This window comes from Anser cygnoides, chromosome 2, assembly GCF_040182565.1.
Source record: "Anser cygnoides isolate HZ-2024a breed goose chromosome 2, Taihu_goose_T2T_genome, whole genome shotgun sequence".
In the NCBI taxonomy this organism is placed as follows: Eukaryota; Metazoa; Chordata; class Aves; order Anseriformes; family Anatidae; genus Anser; species Anser cygnoides.
The window spans coordinates 55,394,007-55,416,576 of NC_089874.1; the positions used below are offsets into that span (position 1 = coordinate 55,394,007).

The following is a 22,570-nucleotide window of genomic DNA, read 5'->3' on the forward strand; positions in this document are numbered from 1 at the left end:
ACAAACTCTGAAATGCTTTGGAGTGTTTGTCTTTAATTGTTTTTCTTTGAGGAAGCTTATGTCTTCTATTTATTATCATTTTGTATTTTCTTCTTTGGATTGTTATTATTTCTTATTTTAAATTTGGTTATTCTTCTTAATCATGAGACTGTGGTGGTTTTACGCAGCTGGGCAGCTAACTCCACCACAACCGCTCTCTCACTCCCCCTCCTCAAAAGGAAAGGAATGAGAACTAAAAGCAAACCAAAAACACCTTTCCCCCATCCACCCTCTTCTATGTTCCCCCCTCCGAGCAGTGCAGGGGAACAGGGAATGGGGATTGCAGTCAGTCTGTAACACTTTGTCTCCGCCACTCATTCACGGTCACTCTCTGCTCCTGCTCCACAGGGGGTCCCTCCCATGGGATACAGTCCTTCCAGAATTAGTCCTACATGGGCTTCCCAAAGGCTCTTCAAACTTCTCCAGTATAGGCCTGTACCACGGGGTCCATCCTTCAGGAGCAGACTGCTCCAACATGGGTCCCCCAAAGGTGGCAGCTCCTGCCAGATCCCCTGCTCCTGTGTGGGCTCCTCTTCATGGGCTGCAGCTCTTGGTCAGAGTCTGCTCCAACGGGGGCTCTTCATAGGCCACAGCGTTCTTTGTGTCACATCCACCTGCTCCACCATGGGCTCCTCCATGGGCTGCAGCGTGGAGATCTGCTCCATGTGGGGCCCATGGGCTGCAGGGGGACAGCCTGCTCCGCCAGGGGCCTCTCCACAGGCCACAGGGGAACTTCAGCTCTGGCACCTGGAGCACCTCCTTCCCCTCCTTCTTCACTGATCTTGGTGTCTGCAAAGCTGTTTCTCCCTCCTCACTCTCCCAGCTGCTGTTGTGCAGCAGTTTTTAATTTTAATTTTATTTTTTTTTATGTTTTTTCCTTTTGTTAAATATGCTTTCACAGAGGCACAGACAACATCGCTTATTTGGCTCAGCTCTGGGCAGGTCCCTTTGGAGCCGCCTGAAACTGGCCCTTATTTAACATGGGGCAGCTTCTGGATTCTTTTCACAGAGGCTACCCCTGCAGTCCCTGGCTACCAAAACCTTGCTATGTAAACCGAATAAACACCAGCAATAAGTTGGAGATAAATTAATATAAAGCGGTTTGTTTTGTATGCCAGCAATGTTGAATATAAACACAGGATTGCAAGGTTTCATTTCCACTTGTGCCGTAATAGGTACTCTTTAATTCTCCCTTTGATCCTCCTTTATTAGAGCATTGATTAAACCAGTACAGAAATATGTGGATTAAATATTCTTTTCCTCCGTATGTTAGGGAATGAGTGCAAGTTCATGCAGGTGTTCTTAAGATTGTGCTTGATTAACTAAGATCGTTCCAGTCTATAATCTCTTATGTCCATGTTTTATTGTTTGTTTGTTTGTTTTATATAATTTTTGAAAACAAGACAAAAAGTTGTAGTACTTTGAATAGGTCAGTTAGGAGACGATAGTTATATGTAGTCAAGGGCTGGACTTTCAAAGGACTTACTCATTCAAAGTGACTTATTTTCTTTGAGTATCTCATGAGGCATCCTGTACACCTTCTTGAAAGTCTTGCATATTTACTTAAGTGCTAGGCTGAGCAAGCAAGCTTGACTTGGCTCGTCAAGCTCTGTGTGCACTAAAAATATTTTTGGTTTTACCCAAATGGTAAGCTTATCAGTAAGTCACTGTCTGAAATGAGGAATTAAGTGCATTTTACTTACACTGATCTTGTTAGATACAATTTGTATGTTCTGCTTTAGTTAAATTTGTCTTAAATGAAAACAAAAAGCCCAAAACGATTCTAAGTGCCAGAGAAGGCTTGTTATAGCTAAGATTAAAAAATAAATAAATAAATTTGAAAGTCTTAATGTCTGAAAACAAGAACAGATTAGAAGAAGGATTCCTCAGGTTCCCTAGGCCCCTGTTTTTCTCCATTAGCCTCCTGCCTCTCATTGCCTATACTTTCCTTTCTCTTTCCTATATGAACTCCTTTATCCTCAATTTTTTTTTTCAAATCCTACTTTACGTACTCCAGTAACTTTTCTGCCTTTCATTCTGTGAAGGTTTCTTGGACACACTCACCTTCTCATCCTCCTCACCCTGATATCAGTATCTTTAAAACTGCATGGCTTTATTTGAAGCACAGGTTGCCCACCTCAAGTAATTTCAAAGCTACTGCAGAGCCAATTACTTGCTTTTAAAAATGTTTTTGTTATGTCCTCCAATTAATTTTTATCATATCTTGATAATAGGCAGTGCTGTTATACCAAGAATGTTATTTACTAGCCATTTGTCAAGGCAGTAATTACACATTTAGACGCAAAGAACAGAGGGTAAAATTTAAGTGGTTTAATAGGTGTTTCTGGTATACATCTGGTATACATTCAGCTATCTTTTGCAGTTCTATTTTTATAAAACTGTGCAAAGGGCCTCTCTTCAGCACAGAAGGATTCGGATAATCAGAAACTAGGAGGAAGATAGCACGTGACTATGGGTGATGTTCTCTCTTCCCCTTCCTATGTTCTTTACATATCATCTAACAGCCGTTATCTCAGGGCCACATAACACTGCTTTTTCATGCAAGTGTTTCTTGCCCAGCTTATTTGGGTTCCTGAGCAGACTTGCACTTACCTTCTCACATCTGCCTGTTTCTTAGTCACGTCAACTACAGTCTATTGTTATTAGCATCATTAATATAAACATTAACGCCAGAATCAGTATCTCATACCACGCACATATACCTCAGGAAGAAGCTCTTCTTAATCTAATTTTACAATCTGCTTAAAAGTTTGAATAAAGAGTCCTGAAAGGCAAACCTCTGCCACAGTTGTGTGTTCCCTCCCTGCAGCTGCTTCCTGAACAGCTCTGCTTCTCTCTTGTGAAGACAGTGAGACGTCTTACCTGTTAGCTTCAGGAGGCAAGGAAAAATAATTCTTGTTATGGTTTAGGTATCGGATATCATTTTCTTGTAACACCTTAGTTGCCTGCAGTAGGGTTAGTATGGCAGCAGCAGAGATTGAAAGAATGAATCAAACAAATGAACTGAAAATACTTCAGTACAAATTATGATTTTGTGCTTGCTTATTCTGTGACTGTCCTAAGATCAGAAAGAGAAGCAATTAAGTTCCCTCTCTCTGCCTGCAGCCAGGCGTATGTACACTGAACACCCTTGTGCATTGTGCTTTCTGTGTGTGTGTCCTGGTCTAGAACTATGCGTTGTGAAGCAGTTTTTTCTAACTCCAGAGTACTTGTAAAATCATTAAAGTCCAAATGTGACCCGTATGAGTGGCTGGGAAATATACACTAGGATTTGCTAATGATGAGGATTCTATAATGTGTTGGATGCCCCTCCTTTGCTTCTCAAAAGATTCAAGCTTTAAGGACCTCATGTGAGCCTGATGGTCTTGCTTGTTAGCATTTTGCTAACAGCAACCCTCTTGGCTGTTTTCCTTTCAAAGTGTCGTGGTTTTTATGGTACTTGCCTCTTTCTGATTTTCTTCATCCTCATTTATTTTTCTGTTAATAAATGGGCAAACATAGCAAAACAAGCAGCTTCCTGATGACTGACTTACTGCTACTTCATTTCGGAAAAATAGTTCTTTAAAATTGAATCCTCATATGAACATCAACATTTGCTTGGATGTCTTGGATAGTCAGGGGAAGGAAAAAACAGTGGTAGAAAATGACTTCATACTCTTTTCTTTTTTCTCCAGTCCATTGTGTTATCCTCAAAATACAATTGTCTTTAAAACTCTCTAAAAATGGATTAGATGATTTCCAGATGAAAGTTTATGAACCAAGAACAGTTAGAACACCCACCCACTCACACACATTTTCTTCCCAGGCTCAACTTCAGTCCCTTCTTCTACTTCCTCCTTCCCCTGACTGGTGTAGGGAGATATATGGATTACAGCCCATAACACTTCGTGTCTGGTACTCCTTTTGTCTCACGCTCATCCCCTGCTTTAGCATAGGGTCTCCCTCCCATGGGATACAGTCCTTCACGAACTGTTCCAATGTGTGTCCTTCCCATGGGCTATAGCTCTTCAAGAACTGTTCCAGTATGGATACTTTCCATGGAGTGCCGTTCTTCAGGAACAGAATTTGCCAGTGTGGGTCGCCCATGGGCCACGGTTCCTGCCAGAAAACCTGCTCCAGTGTGTGCTGCCTTACATGGGCTGCAGCTCCTGCCAGGAGCCTATTCCTGTGTGAGTAGGAGCTGCACCTTCCTTCAGGATATAAACAAATACTCTGGAATGGGGTCTTCCATGGGCCGCAGTGTGGATATCTGCTTTACTGTGGTTCTCCATGTGCTGCAGGGGGAAAACGTGTGTCACCAGTCTTCTCCACAGTCTGCAGGGGAATCTCTGCTCCAGCGTCTGAAGCACCTCCTCCCATTCCTTCTTCTCTGCCCCTGGTGTTTGCAGAGTTGTTTCTCACCTGATTTTCTTTCCTCTCTTCCACCTGCAGTGTTTTTTGTTTTTTTTTTTTTGTTTGTTTTACTCTTTCTTAAATACACCTCTTCACAGAGGTGTAATCAGTGTTGCTCATTGGCTCAGCTTTGTCCTTTAGCATGTCCCTTTTGGAGTTTGCTGGAACTGGTTGTAATCAGACTTCGGGCAGCTCCTGGTCTCTTGTAAGAGAAATCACCCCTGCAGCCCCTCCATTACAAAAAGACTGCCACACAATTCCAATTACAGAAGTTTAGCTATGCAGAGCTTGCCTGAGTTCCCAAAGCATTCTTGCTGTGATTGTGTGGCGTACCACTAAGGCTATCTATGTAGGACAATAAAATTAAAGCAACATTACAGATCTGTCTGAATTAATCATTTGCAAATAAATTCTCCCTAGGAGAGGTTAATCTGTTAAAAGCTGATGTTGCCTGATTCAGGTTTCTTCTGCTACTCTAACTAGCACGTGTCACTGTTGCACCTCAGTCTGTGTTCAGGCCTGCTGACTGCTGATAAAATCACCAGCACATGAACTGTAGGCTTCCAAAAGAGCAGAAGGGGCCTGCAATTGGACTAAGGAGTAGTATTGTATTTTTGTTTGTTCTTTTCTCACAGTGAACCAAAATGTAGTGAGACCAAAACAGAAGTTGCATCTTATATGAGACTAATCCATTTATATTGAGTTTTGAATATGCCTTTTTTGTTTCTTTTCACATTTTTGAGGCAAATTTTGGAAGTTTTCAGTGATTCTGTATTGTCCTACTAGTAATCCAGGAGCAGAGAGCCAGTTCTCTGGCTTTCAAAGAGTACTGTCTGCATAGCTTGTGTGTATGGTTTGTGTCTTTTATCGGACTCTTGACTAATTTAATGTGCAGCCATTTACAGATTTGTAAGAACAGCAACACATGAACAGGAAAGCAAGTGCTTTTTGAATTGGGTTTGAACTTAACTTCTAACTCTTTCATAATCAATGAATAGGTAGATGTATTTTGTCAATATGAGAGCTACTTTTATCCTTTGTTCAAGTGAGAAGTCATTAAAGAATTGAAAGTCCCTTAAACAAAAATTGAATGTTGTCTAGAGGCATGGCTGTCTTTTGGTGATGCATGCACACATTTTGAATATTTAGAGCCAAAGTTTATGGGCTGCCATGTGGTGAGATACGGCTGTTATTAAAGGAGTAACTAACAGGCTTGCTCCTCCTAGTTTGAGCTGATTCATTCCAGAGACAGAGAAGGAGTCAATGCCTGCCAGTGTGTGGGAGCTTGAGAGCAGCAGCTGCTACATAAAAATAAGCACAATCACCACAGGACTTCCAGAAAGTTTTTCTTACCTGAGAACTCCAACAACGCACAATTTTTGAAGGCTTCAGTGATGCGAGTGGCTGACCTGATTGTTCAATACAGAAGAACAATGTTTTCTAAAGGCTGCATGTTCCAGGAAAAAGGCAATCATAAGGCAATCATGAGTGTGTAGCTAAATGGTTTGAAAATTGAAACCCGCTTGGCTTCACTGGATATTCAAACAGACTGAGAAAAGGACCAGTGTAAGGAAATAGCTTGTATACTGAATTACCTTTTCAGTCAAGGCATTTGTATTCCTCTTCCCCTCCGGGAGTTCAGATTTCATTGAACCTGATTGTCCCCTCCCGCTCCTCCCTTGTGTTTACATTTTCATTTGCTTTTTCTCCTGATAGAAGTCTCATGCTTCTTTAGCAAGACCATTTATTTACCTCCAAGAGCAGGAACAGCAGCTGCAGCTCAAACAGCAGGAGTAGAGACATTTCTTGCCTTTTTAAGCTGGAGTGTTTTCCTTAACTCTTGTATTTCCTCAGTATACAGTTGCTTAGAGAGTATTAGTTGATTTAAATGAGCTGTTGATTGATTATTGCAGAAAGTTCATGAATTTGCCTAGTAAAGAGGTAAGAAGTGTTGTTGTAGTTCAAGAGCTGGAAATACAGACCACATGTATTTATATATTAATTTTAGAGGAACTGTATGGGAAGAGTTTGCAAGGCATGAGGGCCTGTGTTTGTTAGGGAGGGAGAAAGGAAAAGACAAATGCACAGAAAAAGATTTAACTTGGGAGGAATGCAACTCTGGACTTGTCCACATTTGCCTGAAGAGAGAAATATTTATTTGTGAGATTGAAAAAAAAAATCCAAATCTCCTGTAATATTTCCTGCTGCAACATGAACAATGGAACAGTGTGCAAAGGTTTGTATATTTACAACCTTCTTTATGTTCAAGTGGTCTGGGTCAGAATGGCTCTTGTTGAATTTGTGGTATATGTGTTTACATAGGTGGCTTGCATTTGTCTGTGTGTTCACAAGTGGTGAATAGACAGGGGATAGCTGGGGGGACAAGCTGGGCTGGAAGACTGAAATGTCTTTTTACTCACAAGTCTGCCTTCAGGTATTTGGATTTCAAGAAGGGCATTGCCAGGAAACATGGACTTGGATGTAAGCCACTGAATTGGGTATGTGTTGGTATTTCAGCTTCTAATTTTTATGTAAGTTGCTCTTTGTGTATAAGGTATGGGAATGAAAATACTCGCATAGCCTTTGCTTTGAGGCTATTTATAAGGGGGCTCCTGACACTGGTGTGTCTGTGTGTTTCAGATTCAGTGTGTGAATTTTGCCAGACTTCAGGCTGGGCAATTCAGTGTGTTGGAGCACCTCCTGGGAAGAGAAGTCAGACTGAAAGAAAGTGGGCCCCTTCAATTTGTTTAACTAAATTCCAGCATTACTTAAGTCTCCACCCTTGTGAACTTCCCATGTTTTTTTGACAGCTGCATTACTCTCATGTTTTACAGAGTGGTACTTCCTTGGGAAAAATGAGAGTAGGGACTGAGTTGTGCATTGAGAAGAGGTATTGAATACATAAGGCCTCTGCAGTGCCATTATTTATCAAGGTGCACAGAATAAATTTATGCTTTGCCAGTATATTTTCTAATTTTCTTTGGTCCAAAAATATTCACTACACATGAAGCTTCACATTTGCAATTAAGTTGGGTATCACTTTATGGGGAAAAACATGCACAAAGGCCAGAGTAAAGCAAAGTTGGAAAGTCCTAGTGTGGAGGTATTCCAAAATTACGGTTGAGCAAATGATAAGATATAAAATTCAGGTGTTATTAAATACCTTGTATTTTGAAGGTTATAGTATTTGAATAGTTTGTCCTGGTCTTATGAACAAATATCATAGAATCACAGAATGTTTGGGGTTGGAAGAGACCTTAAAGATTATCCAGTTGCAACCCCATTGCCATGGGCAGGGTCACCTTCCACTAGATCAGGTTGCCCAAAGCCCTATCCAGCCTGGCCTCGAACTCTTCCAGGGATGGGGCATCCACAGCTTCTCTGGGCAACATGTTCCAGTGCCTCACCACCCTCACTGTGAATACTTTCTTATACCAAATCTAAACCTACCCTTTTTTGGTTGAAAACTGTTACCCCTTGTCCTGGCACTATACTCCCTGATAAAGAGTCCCTTCCCATGTTTCCCATATGCCCCCTTTAAGTATTGGAAAGATGTTAAAATGTCTTCCTGGAGTCTTCTCTTCTCTAGGCTAAATAACCCCAACTTTTTCAACCTCTTTTTTAGGAGAGGCAGAGAAAAAAGAATATATATAAAGAATATATATAAAATATATAGCTCATTATATAGTATGTTTATGTGATGTGCTTGACCTTCAGATTAACAGTCCACTGGCAGTCTGGCCATCTTCTCATCTGGAGTTTTGTTGCTGTGCTGTGGTGCTGTGTAATGATACTGGGAGGTCAAATGAAGGCACATGCAGAAGGGGTTTTTATCACTTTCCTAGGTTCTCTGATTGTACTTGAGAAGTTGAAAGATTTTGTATGTAACATTTCTGTATGGGGAACCAAATGTGTGTGCTCAAATGATTCATCTGGAGTGAAGTATTTATGGCTGGCTAGCATGTGTGAAGGATTTACAGCCTAGCTTTGGATAATTGAAAAGTCAAGAAGATTTCTTGAAAGAGTACTAGTCCTATATTTATGTTACCATATCCTAGTTCAAATCTGTAACCTCTTCAAGTCTGTTTTGTGTCAGGATATTCAAGTATTCAAATCTAGGCAGTGTTATGTGTTTTCTGTTTTTTTAAACTCAAAACTAACTGCATAGAAAAGTAAATGCCACCTAATAGTTACTCTTGCCAGTTTGTTTGCTTATTTAATTTTTGCAATTTATTGTGGTAACTGTATTAAATAATTCTGTATGAAAGTTTTTCTGTCCTTTCGTGCTGAAGCTCCGCGAGTGCTTCATTGTCCTAGCAGCAGTGAGAATTTATGAGAAATCACAGCATGAAAGTGGCTGAGAAATTGTCAATTGTCTATCTTTTCCTTAGGTACAGTATTTTTATCATAAATACTGTTTTAAAATACCTGTACACAGACATTTGGCCACATGCATAGCAGCTCTTCTCAGTGTGGGATTTACACAATATATCATAAATTTAGCAAACTTCTACTTTCACCTGTAGACAAATTCAATTGCAGGGGGAATTGCTTTCTTTTTCCCTTAGCCTGATGACTTGTTCTGTAAAGGAATATTTTTGGTCTTTTGGATGTGCTAATTTTAAAATCAACAATAGGCAAGTCATAGTACCTAGTCCTTAAAAAGTAAAAAATTGTCCTTTAATTATTGGCTAAAATCTATTAAACCTGTCTTATAACCTCCAATGTATAAGTGTTTAAACTGTTTGAAGACTCTGCCTGTAGAAAATGTTGAAATTACTGTGGTGCAATTTTAAGTATATTTTGAAAATGTGTGTTAGAGTTGATGCATTGGTTTCTCTGTGAATCTTTTGATTCTGCAACTGCCACAGATGTAGACTAAGCTGTTGGTTACCTTTGACAAAAACCTGTCTGTTCCTAAGTTGCAATGGTCTGTTTTTCTTTTTATCAAACAGTTCTCAAATTATGGGTAGGAAAAAGTTCTTCAGAAACTTCTGCTTGATATAAATGCTTTTGTAAATGAGCATTAAAAAAAACCTTTGGAAGTAGAACCACTCATTTTGCTTTCTTGGCTAGAAATATTTACTCTTAAAGGTTTTTGTAAGAAATAGAATTGTGTTCATTTTCATCATTTAGGAAAAGTCCGATAGCCATACTCTACCTGAGGTTGAATTAAGCTTTGTGATGTGTGTGGAAGATGGAAAAGCAAATCTGATAAAGGATTACTCCATACATTTAAGAATATGCCTCCTGGGACTTAATTTAATTTCTTTGGTTTATGATGTCAAGATGACATTTTAAAAAACCCTGACAGTCAGAGGTGAGAAAAAATGGTTTAGATAAAAAGGTGGATTCAAATAAACTCTTGAGCTTTTAAAATGTTCCAGAGGGAAATCACTATTCATTGTTCTGTGGTTTTATCTATTGCCAGTGTTGGTAGTACTGAAATAACATGGAAGAGATTGTGTTTTTTTTTTTTAACTTACTGCGTATAAACATTTGTCAAGTTTGTTTTTTTTCTGGGAGACAAAAAAAAGTTTTCTCAACAATTTTTATTACCCATTTTGTATGTATTTCATATATGTTATTGTATATGTTTGCTAATCCTGTTTGCGGTAAAGTATAATGTCTAAAATATTACATATATGATAAAGCACGCAGACAGTCCAGACTGTCTGTACCTAGGCTGTTTGTCCAGAGGCTGAAAGTTTAATCTCTAATTTGTGATGTTCTTGACTTTCTTGCTGTATGTTTTGCATTCATTTTTTTTGTGGCTTATTGAAAAATTATTAAGATGTATTACACTATAATGAGAAATGGTGGCTGCAGCGTGAAGGACTGAAGAATATGGGACAAGTTCCTGTAGATAGCAAGCAGGGGGGGATCATGGATGTCAGTCCTAGGATCAAAAGCCATTTCAGTGGTTACTTCAGTGAAGCCTTCCAGTTGATTTCATTAGCCCTGTAAGAAGGTGAAACCTGGCTCACCCAGTTCTTCTGTGCATAACCAATGTCACTGAACTGTGCTAATTGTGCATATGTAATTGGAAGGAGGAATTTATCTGTTCTCAACATCTACCTTAGTAAACCAAGTAGATGCATTTTCCTGTAAAATTGCTATATTTTCCTAAGATGTTCTAAACAGAAAAGAAAGTTCTAGCCCTTTTTCGTTATGAGCTGCTAATCATAAACTTTAGAGGAGCAGGTACCAGAGAGATCAGCTATAATGTTAGGTTCTTCCCATCATTGTTGAGAAAGGAGTTACATACTGATTCTTGAGGGAATATGGCCTCACTGATTAAAATTGGAAACATGAAGTGCGTACCACAACCTCCACGTGTATATAGATTTTATAGTCTAACAGATATAGGCTTACGCATGCCTCTGTGAAGAGGTCTTATGTATATTCTAAGGACTGCAGCTCTGACTGAAATCCTGTTTTTTCCTTGTACTACCAAGAAAAAGAGTAAATGATTTTTCATAGTGTATTTAGACTATCAAATGTAAATGAATGAACCGGTGATTGCATGATTCTTGCTCTGAATGGAGTGCATGGTAGCTGCATCTCAAAGTTCTGGCAGTTCTTCAAATTAGTTTGAAGATTTTGTAGAGACATAAAACAGTGTAAGAGAGAACATCATTTCATCTTGGCCTGGTAAGATCACAAGCATTTCACCATCCAGAGTATGGATGAATGGCTTGTTACATTTTCATCAAGAACTTTGTTATAAACTGAAATGTAAATGGAAAAAATGAAAGAAGACAATGCTATTGGTTGCTACTGAATTTGTAGAGCCAATTTAGTTTTGCAGAAACAATACCATTAGTATTAGCAGTACTTCTGAGTGTGGTATGACATAATGTACCTTACAAGCTCTTATATAATGCCTTGTCTTTTTCTCTCTCTTCCTTTCTTACTTCTTTCTTCACAGTGCTGCATACCCAAGGTCCTATTGATGGCAGTCTATATGCAAAAGTAAGAAAGAAGAGCTCTTCAGACAGCAGCATCCCTGGTGTTGCTCAGGGTGTTCCTGTGACAAGCAGTCCTGATCACAGTGATCATACTCTGTCTGTCAGCAGCGATTCAGGACACTCAACAGCTTCCATCAGGACGGACAAAACTGAGGAGCGCCTTGTGCCAGGCGTCAAACGGGGACTGAGCCCACAAGAGAAGGCAGAACTGGACCAGCTACTTAGTGGCTTTGGTTTGGAGGATTCTGTCAGCAACACCAAAGATATGACTGATGCTGGAAGCAAGTACAATGGGACTCGCCACATAGTGCCAGCTCAGGTTCATGTGAATGGAAACACCAAACTGAAGGACAGGGAGACTGATATTTTGGATGACGAAATGCCTAATCATGATCTTCACAGTGTGGACAGCATTGGGACTTTGTCTTCATCAGAAGGGCAGCAATCTACCCACCTAGGGAATTTGAGTTGCCACAAGAGCAGTCAGAACTCCCTTCTCTCAGATGGCTTTGGAAGTAACACTGGAGAGGACCATCATGGTGTTATTGCCCCAGACCTGGGAATTGGTGTGGATCCCCTCTATGAGAGATCATTTGGAAGCACTGAGCCAAAGTCAACTCAGCAATTGCAAAGGAATCCTTCGGTTTCACCCCAGCCTCAAGCCTATGGCCCAAGTAACTATTCTACTCAGACCTGGGTTCGCCAGCAGCAGATGGTCACTGCTCACCAATATGGTTTTGTCCCAGAGAATGAAATGCGGGTTGGCATTCATAACACTGTGGAGAATTCAGGCAGTGTCCAGAGCCAGTCCCGAGTTCCAGGCACACCAACACATGGCTCCAATAGTAGAGATGCTATGCAGAGGGGGCTAGGAAATATACCAGGTGTTGCCAGAGCTGCAGAACATGCTAACAATGAGAGTTTTAAGTTGGGGCCGGTGTCACAGAGGGATGCAAATAGCCTGGATCTCAGAGTGAATGCAGGGGACTTGCCAGCTTCTCCAACTTTGGATATTGATCAGTCTATTGAACAGCTGAACAAACTGATCTTGGAATTAGACCCTACATTTGAGCCTATCCCAACCCGCATTAACACTGTCACCAGGGACACAGATCAAGTAAATGGTTTCACCAGCCTTAATGTGGGTGTGGAAGAGCCTGGCAGGAGCCCTGGCTTCCATGAGAAATTAGAGGTCATAAACAGGAATCCCTCCCAGCATGGTAAGCTGTTGAATATTATATGGCAATACTGTTTGAATACTTTTGAATAGTTTTTGAAGTGGTTTTCCCAGCACATCTGCTCTTGACATGGTGCTGTAGGACCTCAGATCAAAAATTATACTCTCAGGAAGATTATCAGGGAGTTCTTCCTGATAGCCTGATATATAACTGTATAAGAAATTATGGAATCATGCTGATTTAAAAAATGTGGTTTTGAAGATTATTAAATGCCTTTGGACACTTGGTTTTTACATGAAAAAAGTACTGTTCAGCAAATTCTAACCTGTAGGTCATCAGTTGTCATTTTTTGCTGCTGTAAGTTAGGATGATAGGGGAGCAGAATTCCTACGTTACTACATGAGACATTTTTAAAAGGTATCTGTAGTGGAATGTTTTATAAACTTTTGATGATTATTTATGATTTCCACTTAAGGTAGGAGAAAAAGCTTTGAGTTAATTTGCTCTTCAAATTTAGTATAATGCTTTTGTATTAAATTTCTGCACAATGCTTTTATGAATATAGTAATCTTTGACAGTGAGGTATTTTAAAACATATTCTTTCTGAAGTGTTGTTCTGTTGAGAAATACAGAAGTTGCAGTGCTTGCTTACCATCTGCTATCTCTGTATAAGTCAACTGAAACCTATCAATAATGCTGTAGCTAAAATTTGTGACCAGCTTTTTCTGGTCTTGCTTTCATGGTCTGAAATTCTTTGTGTTCCAATTCCTCTAGCAGAACATATCCACTTCCCTTACTTTCCTTTTCTCCCTCTTCCTACCTCCAGTTTTGGTATAATAAAAAATTTGCTTGTTTCTCTGGGATTTGATTGTAGTATCAGCCAACATGCCAGAACATCTCTGTGGCCTTGTGGACACAAATGAGCTGCTTCAGCTCAAGCCCAACTGGATATGTCAAACTATTTGACGGTGACCATGCCTAAGTGCAGCATATGGTTTCTGTTAGTGTGCAAGCCTCACAAGGAACAAGAACAGTGATTTCTTGTAAAGAAGGTGAAATCACAACTTGTATTTAGAAGGGTAACTGAGGACTAAAGAAGTCCAGAAATCCATAGTAAATATGTAAACTGCTTCACTGTTTGTTTTTAATATGCAATATGTGTTTTGTGACTCTTACAGGACTAAATTAATCAGTTTGTAATTGTATGGAATCTTTCCAAATGTTTAGCTGATACACAAATATTGAAAACAAGATTTTTCCAGCAGAAGAAATCTTCTCTTTGGTATACAGTAGTATACCAAATTCTGTGTTTAAAGATAACCAGGGCCACATAGAGCAGGCTGCCCAGGACCATGTCCAGACACCTTTTGAATATCTCCAAGATGGAAGATTCCACAATCTCTCTGGACAAGCTTGGTCACCTTCACGGTTAAAAAAAAAATCAAAAAAAAAAAAAAATCCTGATATTCAGTTGGAATCACTTCGTGTTTCAGTGTTTCAGTTTGTGCCCACTGCCTCTTGTCCTGTCCCCTGTCACCACTGAAATGGCCCAGGCTCTGTCCTATTTGCTCCCTCAGTTCAGGTATTAATGTACATTGATAAGATCCCCAATGCACTTTCATTTAATTAAGAACTTACAAGAAGTGTTCCATCCAGTATTTTGTTCTGAACTCTACCAAACTCTGAGCAGGTCAACCACTGAAAAGTGTTCAGATATATCAGATTTATGTGTGGTTTTGTGTATGGGGAAAGAGGTATTTTACAAAGCATTTTGCTGCTTATAAAGTTACATTTTTTTTCGATAAATATTGAAGCATGCTATTTAGAAATGATCTTTTGTTGGGAAAGTTAGAGTACAGGAGATGAGTAATTAGAATATGTACTCAGAAGGTGACTTGCAGATCTTTTAACCCTAGCAATGCACATAGGAAATAATTTCTGTCTCTGATCTTCAGTGTTGTTTTTTTCCTCTTCTTTTAGTGTTTAATGTCTTCTGCAAATTGCTGCATTCGCTTATGGCAGCAACAACCCTCCCAGCCTAGTTTTGCAAAGCATTTTAAACTCCATTTCAGGGAGAGTATTGAAACAAGTCTTTGCACCAGTCCTTTAAGATGGAGTCTGCAGTGCCTGCAAGCAGCTATGATCTATGTGAGATGTTGCTTGAGTGAGGGTAGGCCAACAATGCATCATGCATTGTGCATTGCTCATTGACCAGCTGCTCGTGGAGCCTCATCAGCATCCCCGATGAGCTCCACTGGAAATGAATGCTAGGGTTCAATATATAAAAGCTTCATAAAATAAATCAATTAAATTTTATCTGGAAAACCACCATCATTTTCAGAGCTTGTGTAAAATCCCACTGTGTACAGAGACATGGGAATTGAAGTATTCTACAAGGCTGGTCGCTAGGTATTTGCTGCATAAGGCTACAGCAGCCTGGGAGTATAAGAAAGTTCTTTCTTGGCCTCCAGGGCTAACAAAATACATGTAATGCACAAAGCTGGAAGTACCAGGTTTAATTTCTAGAAATGCTAACATCTCTCTTGGTCATGTTATTGTGTTTAAAAGAAATTATATCATGTATTTTTCTTCTTATAAGGCAAATAGAGTGAAGGTTAAAAGTTTGTGAGGATCTCAGGCTTCAAGGTATATGAGGCTAATTACTAAATGCATTAGGTTTCCTAAGAGTTTCTCAGTTTTGTGTAGTTTAGTGCCAATAACTATTTAAGTCTTCCTTTATAATTTGTTAGAAAAGATGCTGAAATTCTGATAAGCCATTTCAAAAAGCTGGTTGAAATGACTTGGTGACACTGCTTTTGCTGTTGTTGTTGTTGCTGTTGTTGTTTTTTTTGATAGTAGATAATTAGGCCAAATATTTCAGATCAGCATTCAGTGCTTCTAGTAGTGACAGCTATTAGAAATATAACCGGCAAATTCTAGTATTGAACGGGCCGTGCATGTCTTAATTTGGTCATCTTATGGAAGGCTGGAAAGCAGCTTTTCTGCAAACATGGAAGGAATTTAGTGCATTCTATGTTAGCAAAAAAAAACAAACCCACAAAATATTTTTAGTTGGTAAGTTTGTCTGCAAATGTGATATCTCAGCCTGACATTGTTCCAACATTTGTGCAGTTCTTGAACTCAAACACCAAAACTGTGCAGCCACATCCAACTCCCAGCTCAGTTCTATAGCTATCTTGAGTACCTCTGCGTGATTTTTTATTTCAGCATATTAGGCATACCTTGTCTAGCAAAACCAGAATAAACTGTTATTTGGATCTTTAAGTCATTTCTTAAATTTTTGCTTGGAGGAAGTACTTCATTCATGCTTTAACTCTCCTGAAATCAGATTCTGTTGAAGTTCATAACAAAGTCTTTCATTGACATTAGAGACTTCAGGAGCAAGTTGGCAAGTAAAGGGTTACCCATGCATTTTTAGGGCCAGAAATAGATGAATGAACTGCATCTACAGTTTAAACATTGCAGAAAGCCTGAAATGTGTGGAATCCAGGATATAGAATGCAAGACTGAAGGCCTGTGTTGGTCTCTAGTGCTAGCTTTGACACATTGAGATTTATGGGCCTCATTCTAGTCCTATTTCCAGTAACTTAGGATATTTATGTTTAGAAAAAAATCCTTTAAAAGTTTAACTCTTGAAGAGCTTTCTTTTCTATTTACCTTCAGTTTTTCAAGGCCTTATGCTGCCACTGTTGTCAGTTTTGAGTAGCATCTTTTAGCCTTAGTAGTCTCTTTGAAACAAGGTGCTAGTATAACACTTTCAAGACTCATAAGATCTGATTGAGGCAGCTACAAGAAGCCTTATATATTCTCACCTGAAATCTCCTTGTGGAGTTCCATGTTGAGAAGTTATAGTTCATATCACTGAACACAGTGAAACTGAATGGGTGCTTTTCTTTTGCTGCAACTCCTAATTTGATGGTGTGTGCAAAGGGTTTATTAAGATTTCTGGAGATGTAAGCTATACCACCATCATTTTCAATGAGTTGACATATTTTGGTAAAAGAGGCAGAGAGCAGGGTTAGTAAGGATTTAGATATTTGGCTTTAGCCAGTACCTTTAGGTAGCAGAGTGCATTTGAGTGCCCTGAAGATTAAAGACCATTGTTTGCAGCTAATGTAGGTAGTGTCTAGAGGAGTTTCCATTGTGTAAAAATTATTTTTCATGCTCTTGAGTGATAAGCAGCAGTTTTGAATGTCCTCTGCCTGCTCTTTGAACCTTTTGAGTATTATTAACAAAGCAATTTTCTGTTGTGTCTAATCCAATTGAAATGCAGCAGACAGTTCTCAAGAGGGGTGGCCTTACTTTGCTTCTGCAGTCTGGGGGTATGCATTGCTCTGTTCATCTGTGCGTCTGATCTGGCAGCTGTGCAGTGATGGGTGTTGGATTATCTTGTCCATCTCATGGTTTGAAGGTTTTCTTATGGTCTATTTCTGTGTCAGATCACGAAATGATGTGTGCAAAAAGAGGAACAGATGGAGGCAGGGAGGCAAGTGGGGTGGCCATTTTATTAGTTTTTAGATAGATAGGACAGGTGTATTGTGAAACTGCATACTGATATTTTCCTGATAGAACCTGATCTGTAGGAACTTCACTGTGGGGAACACAGTTATTTGTTTGTGTTACTAAACACCATTAGGAAATTATGATTAACACTAGGGCAAAGCTAAGGGACAGATCAGTTCTGTATTTTAGGGTATTATCACCAAGACTAAAATTGGGGAGATCAGGATTATTCCCCTGTCATTTTCTGCATGTGCTTCAGCATGTGGTATTGAAGTAAGTAACATAAAGAATAACATTTTATTAAAGAAAATATTTTTAAAAGAAATATTCCTTCATATAGCTTTACCACAATAATAATAACTTTTTAAGTTTGCCTTTATGTCAAGTGCCAAAATGTTCTATTTTGAGTTTTTCAAGTACCATTTGCTTAATAATGGAACTTGATTTTAAAACTACCCATGGTTCCAAAGGTAAAACAATCTGTATGTGGCATGCTGCCACGTCTGCTTGAAACTGGGAACATTCTGGTTTTCCTTGCTTTAGGAATTATTTACTTACATATCTGGACTTCTCCTGGCTGTTGTATAAGGAATCATTTATGCATACCGTGAACAAAACAAATTGGGGAAAAAGCAGGTTGACTAAATGAATATTAAGGATGAGGAAGACCTGGAGTGTTTTGCCCTCGGTACATCGTCTCTTGATGGAAATGGAGCATTCTAGCTGCAAGGAAAAATTCCAAGTTACATAGGTTAGGTGCAATAGCCAGTATCATTTCATGTCTCATCTGAATCTAGATGACAGTTGTAGTTCTGACCATAAAACACAGATGTTCTGATATTTTGTTTCAAATTGTGCACAGCACTTCAAAAGAACGTCACAAAACATCACAATGTTCTTCTAGCCATATAACTGAATACTGAAAAAGCAACCTGCTGTTCTCAGCTCTATGAGAAAAGAGGTAGATACCTTGAAACAGCAGAATTACTCTACTTTGGGTTGAGTGTTAAATGTTAACTAGAATTAAAAATGAAAACAGGTAAAAACATAACTCACCGAGTTTGGTAAAGTCAAAAGTGTATTCCTGCATGCTGGGGAGCAAACTAATGTACAGTGTCATGGGAAGTTATTCTCCAGACATGTTCACACTGATTTCCCTCCACAGGGCACAGCTGAAGTACCAGTTTAGTCCGACTCTATCCCCTGTGCATGTACATATATGCAGTAAACCTGAAGTACTCAGCATGCTTGCAGTGGAAGACTGTAAATATGCTATATATGAAAGAACACAAAACCATATAATTTAAGGTAAATGATCACGTAAAATAACAATAATGCCTTGTTGTTCGTTAGCAGTCTGTGGTAAAAGAGCACAGGCGTACTAGATATGGTTTACCTTACCTCTGAGTAGTCTTAAGGAATTAACCTGAGCAGGATACTCACTAAGGCAATTAACTAGCTGTTTCCACTACTTCAGCAACAGGAGGTGTAATTAATAGCACAAAGAAATGCTTGCTGACATGGAGATGAGGAAATAACCATGAATAAAGGATAACCAAAACAGCAGTTGACTGCTGATCAGTGATGATCAGTCTTACACCAAGTTTTAGGGTGAGCCATCTTCCCTGTGACTCAAACAGTCCTTCACCTAATGTGTGTATCAAGAGAATTTGTTGACCTGTAATGGAGCGAGTTGGCAGATCAGGGCTGAACCGCCCTGAGATTGAATGGAAATATCCACTAATCGGAGCTGAGTCAATAACAAACAGTAGTGGAGATGAATGGGATTGATGCACTGTGTGTGTGCCTAAACTGAGTGTTAAATAACGAGAGAGTGGTAGGATTATCTGGTTTCTAGAATCATAGAATGATAGAATGGTTTAGGTTGGAAAGGACCTTAAAGATCATCTAATTCCAACCCCCCTGCAGTGGGCGCCATTAGACCAGGTTGCCCAAAGCACCATCCAGCCTGGCCTTAAATGCTTCCAGGGATGGGGCATCTGCAACTTCTCTGGGCAACCTGTTCCATTGCCTCACCACCCTCTGAGTGAATAATTTCTTTGGAATATCTAATCTAAATCTACCCTCTTTTAGTTTAAAAGCATTACTCCTTGTCCTATCACTACACCCCCCGACGAAGAGTCCCTCTTCTGCTTTCCTGTAGGCCCCCTTGAGGCCGCTATAAGGTCTCCCTGGAGACTTCTCTTCTCCAAGGTGAACAACCCCAACTCTCTCAGCCTCTCTTCATAGAAGAGGTGCTCTAGTCCCTTGATCATCTTTGTGGCTGTCCTCTGGACTCGTTCTAGTATGTCCATGTCCTTCTTGTGCTGGGGGCCCCAGAGCTGAATGCAGTCCTCCAAGTGGGGTCTCACAAGAACAGAGTAGAGGGGGAGAATCACTTCCCTCGGCGTGCCTGCCACGCTTTTTGTGATGCAGTCCAGGATACAGTTGGCTTCCTTGGCTGCAAGCACACATTTCTGCTTGGGATTTCCCCAGCATTTCTGCTGTATTTCGCCTGTATTTCTGCTTGGGATTGCCCCAGCCCACATGCAGGACCTTGCACTTGGCCTGGTACAACTTCTTAAAGTTCACACAGACCCTCCTATCAAGCCTGTCAAGGTCCTGCTGGATGGCATCCCTTCCCTCCAGTGTGTCAACTGCACCACACAGCCTGGTATCATCAGTGAACTTGCTGAGGGTGCACTCAATCCCATTGTCCATTTCACCCACAAAGATGTTAAACAGTGCCAGTCCCAAAACTGACTGATGAGGAACAACACCACTCGTCACCGATCTCCACTTGGACATTGAGCTATTGACCGCAGCTCTTTGAGTGAGATCATCCAGTCAATTCCGTACCCACCGAGTGGTCCGTCCATCAAATCCATGTCTCTCCAGTTTAGAGACAAGGATATCGTGGGGGGCAGTGTCAAATGTTTTGCACAATCCAGGTAGATGATGCCAGTTTCTCATGCTATAACTCTGTCGTAGAAGGCCACCAGATTTGTCAGGCATGATCTGCCCTTAGTGAAACCATGCTGGCTTTTACCAATCACCAACTTATTTTCCATGTGCCTTAGCATAGTTTCCAGGAGAATCTGCTTCATGATCTTGCCAGGCACAGGGGCGAGACTGACTGGCCTGTAGTTTCCCAGGTCTTCCTTTATACCCTTCTAGTGTGAGCGTTCAGAGAATCCATGCCTTACAAATTCATGTACCTATTTTCAATGCCCTGCAAATAAATGTGTGTGAAGTCTGAGAATGTACACTGTTGCACGTTCATACCTCTCTGTTCACTTGTATGTTTCTGCACTGTTTGCAGAAACAGCAGATAAGCAGCTACCACTCCTTTCACACTTCTTCGCAGGGGCTTTTATACACATGTATCCTTAACAAGTTTGTCTTTATGCAGTATGTGTTACAGAATGTTCACTATTTAAAAAAAAATAAAAATGAAAGTGAACTATTTCCTTAAACTTGACTGAGCAAAGTTCTTCAACACAGTTGTCATTCCCTGAAGTGTTTTTCATAATCCCTTCTTTAGAAATCTTTTTGGTAAAATTGCTGCTGGTTCCACTGGCACATTTGGCCCAGTTTTTACAGCTGGATATATATGATTGTATATGGACCTGCATGTGCAGCTATTTTTTATGTAATTGATGTATGCACTTTTGGCATTTGAATGAACTGTCAAACTGTGGCACATAACTATAAATAAAATTGTGCAAAGTACTGACTGCTCTTGTAATGGTGTTCTGGACTCTGTCCAAAATGAAGTCTTGGCTTAAGTACTCATTGTTTTTGAGAACAGGAGGAAGTAGATAATGATCCTTGTTTGTTTATTTAATGTTGTAAGATGTGTCTTAATGAACCATGCAGAACAGTGGTTGAGCTTTTTCACTCAGTGCTATGTGCATAGCTTGTCAGAGGTGAATCAGTGCTCTGTATATGAAAGAAATTCTAATTTTTGCTTTTACATGAGCTGAGTTACATTAAGATGAGTTTGGTGGGGTTTCTGGTAGTAAATGAAGATACCATGTACTAGTAACACAGTGCTGCAGTAGTTCTTCATTTTCAGTTTCGGGAAAGTATGGACTCTCTATGTTCTCTCTTTACTTCACTCTATGCATATTCTTTCATGCCTAGTAATGTATGATCTTAATCTGCTGTTAGAGATCACTTGTAAGACTTGCTTCCTCTAACCAGCCATCTTTTATCACAAGTATTGTCCCTGAGATGTAGGGAAGGAAAGCTAAAACAATGTTTTGATCGTACCTAGCAAACTGTAAAAGCAGAAAACAGAAAACTTTTTACCCATTTTCAGTAAAACCTACCACTACTTTCAACCATGTCTCATTCCCATCTCCCTCTTAAAATGGCATGATTTGTTGCTTTAGAAAATCTTGGAAGCATGTCCTATGAGGAGAGGCTGAGAACACCTCAGTGGAACAGGCTTCCTAGAGAGGTGGTTGATACCCCATTTCCATCAGTGTTCAACAGGCGTTTGGGTAATGCCATTAATAATATGTTTTTACTTTTACTTTTCAGAAAAATGTAGCCTGTTTCCATCACCATGATTAAGAGATAAATGTCTATGTAAGTGAGCATGAGTAAGGGAGGGACTGTCTTTTCCATAAGGTCAAAATTCTGTTGTTTCTCTTAGCTAATTCTAATCATCTTTTACATGCGTGAGTTAAAATTTTCTTTGAATATATTGCCTTAAAACTTCCTCAGGTCCTTAATGCGGTGGGTGCAATGCAGATATACGGTTGTTACAGTCTTACATTTTGCAGGAGACTAGATGGTTTTTCAGCTCAATAAATATTTCATTAAAGTAGACAAAGCCATCTTCCTTCCCGCCCTCAAAAAAATCCCTACATCTCTAGATGACATGGAAAATTAAGAATAACAAGGTGGCTAAACATCTGCAATATCTTCAGAGGTTATTACTTTATCAAAAATAAATCTTTGAAAATGATTCAAATTATGGTTTCATAAATCATGCTACAGCATAGCTACATGCTTCAGACAGAGGAGGAGAAGGAAATAAATCTTTTTTTTTTTGCTTACTTTATTAAATAATAATTTTAAAAAGCATTGAACTATTCCAGATGTTTCCATTCACTCTGTTATGTTCCATGGGAGAGCAAACCCAGTCCATCTGAAAGACCTGAAGTGACAGTTTTTAATTGAACTACAGTTAAAAAAATGAGTTTTTTAGTTTAAAATTGAGTTTGAATTCAAATGTTTTAGCTAAACTACATTTAGTTAAACTAATTTGTAAGCTAAAGTTAAAAATGGAATTGTAATTGCATTTAGCAGCACTGTAATTTTTTGGTCAATTTATGCCATGTTCATTTCACTCCAGAAATATTTATCAGTCATGTAACTTCCAGGATGTGTGCCTGACAGTAGCATCATTATGAAATTTCTGTATGGGTGTAC

The 22,570-nt window shown here is 39.5% G+C and overlaps 1 protein-coding gene across 13 annotated transcripts in view; it reads left to right on the forward strand.

Annotated features, from left to right (window-relative positions):
* The window catches only part of TNS3 (tensin 3), a 258,576-nt gene that overhangs the window by 166,038 nt on the left and 69,968 nt on the right, over positions 1-22,570 (forward strand). For all 13 annotated transcript variants that reach the window (XM_066992134.1, XM_066992135.1, XM_066992142.1 and 10 more), the window contains one exon: positions 11,384-12,643. In XM_066992134.1, coding sequence (XP_066848235.1) covers positions 11,384-12,643 — 1,260 coding nt within the window. The remainder of the gene's footprint in view (positions 1-11,383; positions 12,644-22,570) is intronic.